The sequence below is a fragment of the Gigantopelta aegis genome, chromosome 3 (genome assembly GCF_016097555.1).
Source record: "Gigantopelta aegis isolate Gae_Host chromosome 3, Gae_host_genome, whole genome shotgun sequence".
Lineage (NCBI taxonomy): Eukaryota > Metazoa > Mollusca > Gastropoda > Neomphalida > Peltospiridae > Gigantopelta > Gigantopelta aegis.
The window spans coordinates 4503369-4515962 of NC_054701.1; the positions used below are offsets into that span (position 1 = coordinate 4503369).

A 12594-nucleotide genomic window follows, 5' to 3' on the forward strand; every position below is an offset into this window, starting at 1 on the left:
GTGACTGCCAGCTAGTCTGTTGAAAGAATGTTTATTCATATCATGACTGCCAGCTAGTCTGTTCAAAGAATGTTTATTCATATCGTGACTGCCAGCTAGTCTGTTCAAAGAATGCTAGTCTGTTGAAAGAATGTTTATTCCTGTCGTGACTGCAAACTAGTCTGTTGAAAGAATGTTTATTCCTGTCGTGACTGCCAGCTAGTCTGTTGAAAGAATGTTTATTCCTGTCGTGACTGCCAGCTAGTCTGTTGAAAGAATGTTTATTCCTGTCGTGACTGCCAACTAGTCTGTTGAAAGAATGTTTATTCCTGTCGTGACTGTAAACTAGTTTGTTGCATTTAAAATGTAAATGACAGGGCGGGACATAGCCCAGTGGTAAAGTGCTTGCCTAATACATCGTCAGTCTAAGATCAAACCCATCAGTATGCCCATTAGGCTATTCTTGTACCAGTCAGTGCACCACGACTGGTATATCAAAGGTTGTGGTATGTGCTATCCTGTCTGTAGGATGGTGCATATAAAGATCCCTTGCTACTAATGGAAAAAATGTAGCATGTTTAGACAATATGTCAAAATTAGAAAATGTTTGACATCCAGTAGCTGATGATGAATAAATCAATGTGCACTACTGATATCGTTAAACAAAGTAAACTTTAACTCTGAGACTAAATGTCAAAATTAGAAACATGTTTGACATCCAATAGCCAAGTATTAATAAATCAATGTGCTCTAGTGGTATCGTTAAACAAAACAAACCCTAACTTTAAAATGTGAAGTGTACATTGTCTAATTGTGAAACATTTCTTGATGCAAGGGTCGGTAGAACACTTGTCTGAGGCACTTGGGTCAGGCGTCGAAGCAACTCTGTAGACCCATTCTCTAATTGAGGTTTTACCCATTCCAACCTGTGCCCCATGGCTGGTCTATTACAGGTCATGGTATGTGCTGTCTGTGTGGCAAAGATCCCTTGCTTATTTAAATTTAACTGATGGTTTTACTCTAAAATTATCAAATGTTTTACATCCAGTAGTCTGATTAATTAATCAATATGCTCTAGTGGTGTTGTTAAACAAAATAAACTTTGAGCATTCAAAATTAAGCAGTGTATAGGCTATAAACGGGTTGCCCAGTTAGTGTTGCTGATGAAACGTAAGAGGTTTCACTGTATTAGTGGTTTTAAAGTTTTCTTTTTCAAGTGTTGGGTCATTCATCATTTGTGTTAAGTAAAGCCAGCCTAATGACTGTTAATCTTAAATAACTGTAGTCACTAATCAAGACACTAATTACTAGGATATGGAAATGGAAATTAATGAAGCATTGTGTACTGGATTTCCTGGTATTAGCTTCAAGGAATGTTGTCAATTATGTTCTTTAAGATTACACGTTTCCTCGTGCACTTAAATATACATGTGTGTATGAGTTAATTACTAGTGAATGACATTCCGTTACAACTCGGCAATTCAGTCAAGTTTCATCAGATTTTCCTGTACTATTAAGAAAAGGGTAGCTGTTGGCTGACATGCTGTTTTAATACAGAAGATAAACTAATGAGGATATTTGTATGAGTGTTATATATCACCCAATAGCTGATGTGCATTTTGTTGTGCTGGGGTGTTAAACATTCATTCATTTGTTATATAGCACTATACTACTTGATACCGTTACACGTGTCTTCATTCATTCGTTATATAGCACTATACTACTTGATACCGTTACACGTGTCTTCATACATTCGTTATATAGCACTATACTACTTGATACCGTTACACGTGTCTTCATACACTGAAGACCTTTAATGAAACTGGTACCACCTCATACACGGATATCATTAGGTAGGTGTGTGTAACACATAGATGTGGAATAGTTTACCAAAACAATAATGAGACAATTGTTTTTGTGACACATTTCAGTGTTAGTACCGGTAAGTACATGAAAGTTAAATATTTTCAGAATTGTTTTCACAATAAGTTATTTAATGTGTAAAAAATGTTATTGTTTAGTTTAATAATATGCCAGGAAAGAAGATAGTTTTATTTTGATTTGTCAATCAGGCAATCCTAGATTCACGTACTAGTTTCAATGTAGTAAAACCATTAGCATATTGTGGACTATTTTTATAATATACAAACTGAATTCTCGTCAACATATTGTGGACTATTTTTATAATATACAAACTGAATTTTCATCAGCATATTGTGGACTATTTTTATATAATATACAAACTAAATTCTCATCAATGTATTGTGGACTTGTTATAATATACAAACTGAATTCTCATCAACGTATTGTGGACTATTGTTATAATATACAACCTGAATTCTCATCAACGTATTGTGGACTATTGTTATAATATACAAACTGAATTCTCATCAACGTGTTGTGGACTATTGTTATAATATACAACCAGAATTCTCATCAATGTATTGTGGACTATTTTTATATAATATACAAACTGAATTCTCATCAACGTATTGTGGACTATTTTTATATAATATACAAACTGAATTCTCATCAACGTATTGTACGTGGACTATTGTTATAATATACAAACTGAATTATCATCAACGTATTGTATGTGGACTATTGTTATAATATACAACCTGAATTCTCATCAACGTATTGTGGACTATTGTTATAATATACAAACTGAATTCTCATCAATGTGTCGTGGACTATTGTTATAATATACAACCAGAATTCTCATCAATGTATTGTGGACTATTGTTATAATATACAAACTGAATTCTCATCAACGTATTGTGGACTATTGTTATTATATACAAACTGAATTCTCATCAACGTGTTGTGGACTATTGTGATAATATACAACCAGAATTCTCATCAACGTATTGTGGACTATTTTTATATAATATACAAACTGAATTTTCATCAATGTATTGTGGACTATTTTTATAATATACAACCTGAATTCTGATCAACGTATTGTGGACTATTTTTATAATATACAAACTGAATTCTCATCAGTGTATTGTGGACTATTATTATAATATACAACCTGAATTCTCATTAACGTATTGTAGACTATTGTTATAATATACAAACTGAATTCATTAACGTATTGTGGACTACTGTTATAATATACAAACTGAATTCATCAACGTATTGTGGACTGTTGTTATAATATACAACCTGAATTCTCATCAACTTATTGTGGACTATTGTTATAATATACAAACTGAATTCATTAACGTATTGTGGACTACTGTTATAATATACAAACTGAATTCTCATCAACTTATTGTGGACTATTGTTATAATATACAAACTGAATTCATTAACGTATTGTGGACTACTGTTATAATATACAAACTGAATTCTCATCAATGTATTGTGGACTTGTTATAATATACAAACTGAATTCTCATCAACGTATTGTGGACTGTTGTTATAATATACAACCTTAATTCTCATCAACATATTGTGGACTATTGTTATAATATACAAACTGAATTTTCATCAGCGTATTGTGGAGTATTATAATATAAAATCTGAATTCTTTTACAGGCTGAGGAAAACAAAGAAATGGTGTACAGCAAAGTGGAGATAACTCTTGTCTCACAAGACCGAGAAGAAGGTTAGTTGCGTAGAATATAGTACTAAGATATTTTCATGGTTTGTTTTATGAAAATGTGCACATAAAGCAAAGAAATGACACCTCAGCATAAATCCAGTCATTTGGTTTGTAACATTATGGTTGTAAAATCTACTACTACTGAACCAGGGTATAATATTTCACGAGAACCGTTGTTTAAAATCATGTGAAATGCCAATTGTTTACGTGGTGAACAATTAATTTTTAAAATTAAAAGTACCCTATCAGAAGTCAAATTGAAAATCAGTTTATTTTTTAATAAATTTGAACCACCAATGTAGCGTAGAACTGTAGTTAAAGTATTTTACAGTGAGGTAGGTCTAATTCATCAGTTACTAGAACTATATTCACGTAACCAAACAATCATTTACCTAAGTAAAACTCACATGAACCAACTTCCGGTTACCTAAGATTTTGAAATAGAAGCAGGGAGTCTCATATATATATATATATATCTATATTTCCACCAACATGTTGGGATTGATTATCACCCTGTGACGTCACTGTTCTGACTACACCCACTTCTCTGTTCATAACATATAGCACTGTTCTGATATACAGTTCCTGAGTGTTTTATTACTGTTCTGTCTGTCCAAATGTTTTATTACTGTTTTGTCTGTCCAAATGTTTTATTACTGTTCTGTCTGTCCAAGTGTTTTATTACTGTTCTGTCTGTCCAAATGTTTTGTTACTGTTCTATCATTATGTTTTGTTATTGTTCTGTCTGTCCAAATGTTTTGTTACTGCTGTCTGTCCAAATGTTTTATTACTGTTGTCTGTCCAATGTTTATTACTGTTCTCTCTAAATATTTATTGCTGTTCTGTCAAAATGTTTATTATGGTTTTGACCGTCCAAATGTTTTATTACTGTTCTGTCTAATTGTTTTATTATTACTCTAGTTGTCTTTCCAAACATTTTTCAGTCTGTCAAAATGTTTTATTACTGTGCTGTCTCTAAAAATGTTTTATTACTATTCTATCTGCCCAAATGTCCACATGTGAGGTTTTTGCCACTGAGCTCTGTACTTCCCTCCCTGTATGTAGAGGAACCCCTGTTGGTCATCAGGTGTAGATTACACAGTGGCAGTGGGTTTCTTCTTGTATTCTCCATACCAAGTGTGACAAGAACCTGGTGTATGTCAGCTAATTTAACAATGTGCAGGGGTGTCATTAAACATTTTTTCCTTTCTTCTTTTCCTGTGACCATGTGTTTCACAAGTCTTCTATCAAGGTGAAACGGTCACTTGTAAACACTGAGAGAGACCTTGACATTTTGTCATCTTTGAAGAAAAGTGGTCAGCAGCTAAGTAAATAATAACATTTAATAACCTATGACATTTTCTTTGTAAAAACCTCATGTGTGTTAAACACAGTTTCTTCAAAGATTACAAATAATGCCAAGCTTTCTGGGTATGCTTGCTTAGATATAACATATTGCAAAGGAAAAAGACCTAAGTATATGGTATAGAACTTACAAGACCTGACAACTGGCACATACAATGTAATTTACTTCTCAATGTGGTATATAGACAAAACGGGTAAATACATTTGAAATATAAAACAGCACTTAAATAATGTACATGTATGCCACAAGTTTACAAATTAAATACTTTATGGACAAAACATCTAGGGATTAGTGTGAGAAAAGGTGTAAATTTGAATACTTTAAAAAATACTCTATCCTCTGCCTATGACCAGTTTGACATGTCAGGAGTCCTACACTTAGAGGGATGAGTTTTTATGACAGGGTCTTTAGGACCCCAAACAAGAGCATCGTTGATCTGTTTCGGTCTGATTTTTCAGTAAAGATGTAACCATGATATCCGATTCAAATTAAACTCAAGCACTTAGATAGTTTTGGTTCATGCAAGTATATGAACCAACATAATGTTGGGCACACTCTCTTATTTATAACTTAATTAAATATGCTCTCAGTGGGGGTTTTCAATTCATACTTGCATGACTGAAAAAACCCATAGATGGTAAGTTCCACTTGAATCACAGATCATGGTTAAACCATGATGAGAAATTGGGCTTTGGAGGTTAGAATTTCACGAAAAGATGACATATTTTCGATGGTTTTGTTATAGGGTTGTTAAAACCAATTTGAACTGTGCAACCTTGGGAAATAATTGTCCAATTTGTCTAAAAAGATCACTATATACTGCCTTTTTGCAACATGTTCATTTATATATGGATGAAAACGTCTGACAGGAACTCATTAAAAATTCTCTGCGTATGGTTTGGTTGATTTGCATTCACATCATTAACTGGCGACGGCTACTCTTCGACTGTTGATTCAGATCGCGGTGTCTCGTTGTGGTAGTGCACACATCTCCTGTTTGTCCCACTTAATTGGATGACCTCAGTTTGGGTTACCCTGCCTGGGTGGACAACAGCACGGTCATTTGATCAGTGATCGGTCTAATGACCATCATCATCACCCTGTCCTTGAGGTGAGTGGCGGTTCTCTTCAGAAGTGTCCCACATGTACCTGATATATTTAACACTTAGAGATCACACGGTCGCCAGAAAAGAGCTAATTATTGGGTAAACTGATGGGGTGCTGTGAACGTTTCTTCACAGTATACTGCATAGGTCAGACCTTTTCACGAAGGTTGTTGCCGAGAATTATTGGGTTTTGCACGTATGTATGTTATGTTTTTTTTCGTTGTATATGACAATATATGAGATGGTTGGTGTCAGCTTGTTAACTCAGCTGTGTGGACAGACTTGTGATGGCTGCTAGTTTGGTAATTGGCAAACAAAACCACCATGGAAGATAATACTCCAATTAGTTTTTGTATTATTATCATTTTAAAAACATATACATGTATGTGCTTAGCTTTAAACGTACTTGTTCCTATTACAACACTGTTTGGTGTTTCTGTCTAAAACTCTGTGTCTTGTTGGAAATGTTTTCTCTTGAGTTATGGGTAGAAAGGTCAAGTCAAGCATTAACAAAAATGACAAAAACAAAAACGTCTGGTCGAATAAAATGTATTTCTCAGTGTATGTAATTGTAGGTTATAAATATCAGCTGCTTTTCCATAATGTACAATTTTAAAATCTTATCTGTAGACGAGTAATTGATTTTGTTCATGGATCATTTGAAGTATTCCGGGTTAATTGTCACATGTCCTGATGATACAATAGGTATATTTATAAAAAAAAGTACTTGCAAAAAAAGTCATGAAACTTCTGGCGCACAAAGACATTATTTTGATCTATTATCATTAGTTTTAGATGACTATATGTACCTTTAAATAGTATTCACTGATGGTAAGAAGTCTCATTAGAACATGTGCTTCTTTCAGTACAGTCTACAAATTAAGATCAATTATTGCAAATATAGGAAATGGTGTTTTTTTCATGTTTCTGTGTCATTAAATATGTATAAAAAATGTTTGTGCAATATTTTTGTACAGAAAACAAATTACATTAATAATTGTAATCATTTTATAACAGGTTTGAAACATTAAGCAAAATTAACAAATATTGACTTATCTGGTATTACATAAAACATTTATGGACCGTGTTTATCCCTTAGTCACGAATAACTTCCCTAAACATCAATATATGTTTAATAATTTATGATAAACACTCTTTAACCACCTGCACTGGTTATAATGTGTTCTACTATACTCTTCAAAAGAAGAAACGCAAAACCACATTGTCGTAACATTTGGAGAATTGATTTAATTATTGAATGGTGAGTCCGATAATTACCAAATGTTGCAGGATTGTTCACAATTCACTCTAGTCCATTGTGAGTAAGTGATAGGACACACCACCAAGGTCAAGGTCATCTGGAGTCAATACCGGGTGTGGCCTCCGCGTGTGTTGACAACTGCCTGGCACCGCCTGCCCATTGAAGCAACCAGAGTACGGATGACGTCCCGGGGGATGGTGGCCCACTCGGCCTGCAAGGCTGCTGCCAGCTCGGGCAGGGTCTGGGGCTGTGGTTGTCGCTGTCGGAGGCGTCGGTCTAACTCGTCCCATAGATGCTCAATTGGGTTCAAATCCGGTGATGTCGATGGCCAAGGAAGGACATTAATGTTGTTGTTCTGTAGGAAAGCCGTTGTGAGACGTGCTGTGTGAGGCCTGGCGTTGTCATGTTGGAACTCTGCGTTGGCGTTGGCCATAACTGGAACGATGTGTGGCCGGAGGATCTGGTCAATGTAGCCCTGTGCATTCAGGTTGCCCTGCACGTGGACCAGGTCAGTTCTGCCAGTGTGTGAGATGGCTGCCCACACCATGACACTACCCCCACCGAATCTGTCCACTTCCTGCACGCAGTTTGCCGCATAACGTTCACCACGACGCCTATACACGCGACATCTTCCATCATGACGTCGGAGCAGAAATCGGGACTCGTCACTGAACCACACCTGTCTCCATCGCAGTTGAGGCCATTGTCGATGAATCTGGCACCACTGCAGTCGGAGTCGACGGTGTTGTGGTGTTAAGATGACACCTCGAACTGGACGTCTGGCACGAATTCCTACCTCACGTAGGCGGTTCTGTACGGTCTGGTCGGATATCCTGCGCAAACCTGGTATTGCTGCGGCTGTGGAGGTGGCAGTAGTCAATCGTTCCCGAAGGTGGCGTACCCGGATGTAGCGGTCCTGCCCGGGGGTAGTGACCCGTGGTCGACCGGATCTAGGGAGGTCACGTGTTGATCCATGTTGCTGGTAACGGTCCCACAGTCTGGAGATGGTGCTTGGGGACACATGGAATGCCTTGGCAACGGCCGTTCTGGATTCGCCTGCGTCTAGTCGGCCGATGGCATTGTTTCTCTGCAGTTCACTGAGACGTGGCATGTCCTGGATTGTCAACTGTCGGCCAGATACAGAGGCCAGGCAAGCGAACACCCTGCACTTTTATACTGTCGGTGTTCATGTTGCACGTGCAGACAACGCACGTGCAGTGGTGACATGGTTTGCACGTGGCTGCGTTTTTGCGAATATTCACATTTTGGAACTTTATTGTACAGTAGCTGCGTTTTATCGAATGTAACCGTGGGAATGTGTTTGGGACATGCAATGACCTTATATTCACAAAGCATGAACCGGTAGGAAACATAAAATCGGAGTTATAACCCATTTGTACCCTTTTGCGTTTCTTTTTTTGAAGAGTATATATATAAATACACACATTTCTAATATAAACTGATGATGATCACCTTTTTTAAATTCAGCTTTTAGTTTGAAGTGCCAATTTTTCACAAATTTCATCACACATAATCCCCTAAAAAAGGAATTATTACATAACACCCAGTTCTGCATCTGTAATACATTTAGGACTGTAATTAGGTACACCGCACAAATCATGTACATCAGTGTTTGAACAATTGGGGGATTCATATTTTCTTATAGCTTTGTAATATGTATACATTTACACTAAATATAAAGTAAACTTTTTTTATGGTGGTGTTTGTAATTTTTGGTGGTTTTTTTATGTTTGTTGTTGAGATTTGTTTGTGGGTTGGGAGTGATTTTTAATGTGTAAAATAGTAAAATCAAGTAAATAAATACACGTATTTGCTATAACCTGGAGGAAAATCACCCAACCCAAAAGAGTTAGAACCTTATTTTATAGCATATATTTAATAGAGCCCAAATAAATCTTATATATATATATAATACTCATGTCCAATATCCTGTTTGAAAGCAGTATTGTAAATTGCTCCAGCTAATGATTAAATATGACTACAATACCTCCTGTATTTTGCAGCCTCACTTAAAAGTCCTGTTGTTGTTGTTCCTCTGAAAGACTCTACCTTCACATCGGGAGAGTGTGCCGTTCTCGAGTGTCAGATACACGGACAACCGGAACCCAGCGTGTCATGGCGCAAGAATGGGATGATCATAGGACAGACGAAGGACTTTGTGCAGTCCTATGTTGGGACCCTCGCACGCCTTGAGATTCGGGGATCGTGTGTGCAGGATTCCGGACTCTATGAATGCGTGGCAAACAACAGTCTGGGAGAGACTTTCACCAGCGGCAATCTCACAGTTAAAGGTTTGTATTGGAGGTTGTTGTGTTTGAGGAATGCAGTCGCCAGCTGCAATCTCACTTTTAAAGGTTCGTATTGGAGTTTGTCGTATTTGAGGCATGCAGTTGCCAGCTGCAATCTCACTTTTAAAGGTTCGTATTGGAGGTTGTCAAGTTTGAGGCATGCAGTTACCATCAGTATAATCAAGAGAGTCCAAAATATTGCAATCTACTTTGAGACCTGTTCTTTAAGTTGCAACAAACATACAAAACCAGAAGCAATTAGTGTAATTGTTTTGAAATCAAATGTCATTAAATTTAGGAAATTACATATATAGAAGAATAATTAATTTGTAATTTTATTTGGTAAGTCACAAGGTTTCTTTTATTTAAGCACATTCACCAAATTGCTAAACTTTATTTACTAAGTATATTAATTTCATTTCAATAATGTTTATGGGTGCGATTCTTCCCCAGTTAGTTTGATGTGCCCTGCCCCATTTCAGCAGTTTGAAAAGAGTGACGTTTTAGTCTCCTGGGTGTTAAGAAAATGAAAGCCTGCTGCTCTCCTTTCTCTCTCTGTTGGTTTTTTGGTTTTTTCCTTTTTCCCTGTTTTTAGCTCATCTTATATTCAGACAGCATCACACCCCTTTCAACTTCTTTTAACTGTTGTTTCTTGTTCCCATTCATGTCTTGTCAACTTGTGCTGTGGGTGCATATTGAGTAATAGATGTGTCTGGATGTTTTTAACACATTTGTCAGAAATTAAACATTAATTGGGAAGTTTTTTTATGTCATTTTCATAACAGCTCTTACTAATATGCAGTTCTCTACTCAGATATATCTTTTTAAAAGTATCTCATGTTTTGAACATTATTTTAAATAAAGACTCATAAAGAGGATTATTTTTTATGTCTTAAAAATCAGAACCTACAAATATGCAGTAATTATGTCAGTAATATATTTAATGTGTTTTATGTCCTGATCATTATTACAGACAAAGAATGTTCATCGACATCTTGTAAAGACCCCCTTTCACTGAATTTATCCACCAACACCGGCAACTTACTCCTGAGACGAGCCGGTCGTAACTTGACGAGAACGCGCTCCTCACCTCTGACCCAGACCAGTCCGTACCTCGACCGCCCGACCCCATCAGAGAGTACCATCGCAACCACTGTGAAACCGCTCACAGGCCGGGTTCTCACAAGAACCTACTCCATACCGGCTACTCAAACGCAACCCTACTCCCCGGACCACACCCCGTCACCGACATCGTTGATTCACCACCCGCGCAGGTCGAGGTTCTCCCCGGCTGGAATCATCGGAAACCTCATCCAGGCTAAACTAGAGAACTCGGCGCCTCCTGCCGCCACGATGGTGGCTACTGATGAACCTGAGGGCAAAGGATCAACGTCGGCATCGCTACCTACCTCACCCATGAACGTGTCTACCTCAACCATCGTTCTTGCCTCACCCAGCTCGTCTACCTCAACATCATTACCTGTTACAGCAGCAGACAATCGGACCGTTACAGGTGTTTCTCCAGAATCTCATTTTGTGTGTATGCAGGTACGTGGCGACCCACCAGTGTCGCCATTACAGACTGAATCAAGTTCAAAGACAATCTCAGATTCCTCATCATCACCAGTTGGATCTGCGTGTGACAAATCAAATATTCAGACTGAGTCAGGGAATGTCTATGAAGGTGCTCCAAGGAAACAGCAAGCTGCTCCTAGGATGACGAGGATCCGAAGAGCCACTACGAACGTGTTTCCAGGAATTAAGGAAATTCCAGAACCAGTTACCGTGAAAACGGAAATAAGACTTGAAAATAAAGCGGAAGTGACGCAGCCTGTTTCCATGGTGAGCAGGTTAAGGATGCAGTTTTCTGCAGAAGATGACAGGAGCTCGTCAAAAGGCGGGGGCGGAGTTAGACGATGGCGGTCACTCCCTCCGAAGAAGCAAGAAGAGAAGCCCAGTGTTGTCATAGTAAGTACTCACTGTTCTCTTACTGAATGTGGTCAAAGCCCGGCTTGTCAGACCTCTAGGAGTCTAACATTGATCATCCTCTAGGATCAGTTTCGGGCCTGGGGCTTATAAAACTTAGAGTCTAGACTTCTGAGACTGTAACGTCATGGCAACACCATACAAATTGTATGTGTGCTACGTCATTAAAGATTGAGTCTGGACTCTAAAGGTTTATAAGCATGGGCCCTGACTCCAACTCAGTGGTAGAGCACTTGCCTGATATCTAGTGGGTAACAGGATCAATTATCAGCAGGGGACAGTCCCATTTGCATTCCCTCATCTATATAAATTGTATATGGAACAAAGTTTTGTTGAGACCAACCATAAAAAGTACATCAAATTTTAAAAATCCCCAAACAAATTTGAATATGGAATACAAATTGAAACTAGTTCGAGATGTTTAAGGAAAAAATAATAAACATTAGTTAATTAAGATGTAAGTATTGTGAAAAAAAACACAAACAAAAAAACCCACCTATTTATAGTACAAATCTGCTATTCATATGTACTCAATTTATAAATTATTTTCTGAACATTCTGTATTGTCTCTACCTGGTACAAAGACCCTGTACAAACTGAGTCCATAGTACATATATAACTACATAGAAGTGGCCTTGCACCTCCCGAATGAGCAAGTAGTAAAAGTCAGACTTGTATTACACCGTGAATCCAGCACTAGCCAGTGTTACGGCTGATGTATGGCTTATCCACTATGTAACACAGATCAGTTGATACATGTACTATTCAACCTACAATTAATTCAGTGCAGTTACACCTCATACTTTGGTATTTGACATAATGATCGCTCAGCCATGTGTTATGTAAATTATTGATCAGGCAGCGGGAGGTATAAATATTACCTCACTCGAACCGAGCCCTTTGTGTATGTCATATACACACAGATATTTCCTCTGGGAGAAGTACTTTTAAAATTATACAAGGATGTTACTCAA

The 12594-nt window shown here is 37.4% G+C and overlaps 1 protein-coding gene across 1 annotated transcript in view; it reads left to right on the top strand.

Annotated features, from left to right (window-relative positions):
• The window catches only part of LOC121367414 (smoothelin-like protein 1), a 90972-nt gene that overhangs the window by 2005 nt on the left and 76373 nt on the right, over positions 1-12594 (top strand). The window contains exons 2-4 of the mRNA XM_041491569.1: positions 3526-3595; positions 9350-9637; positions 10608-11602. Coding sequence (XP_041347503.1) covers positions 3544-3595; positions 9350-9637; positions 10608-11602 — 1335 coding nt within the window. The 5' untranslated portion in view covers positions 3526-3543. The remainder of the gene's footprint in view (positions 1-3525; positions 3596-9349; positions 9638-10607; positions 11603-12594) is intronic.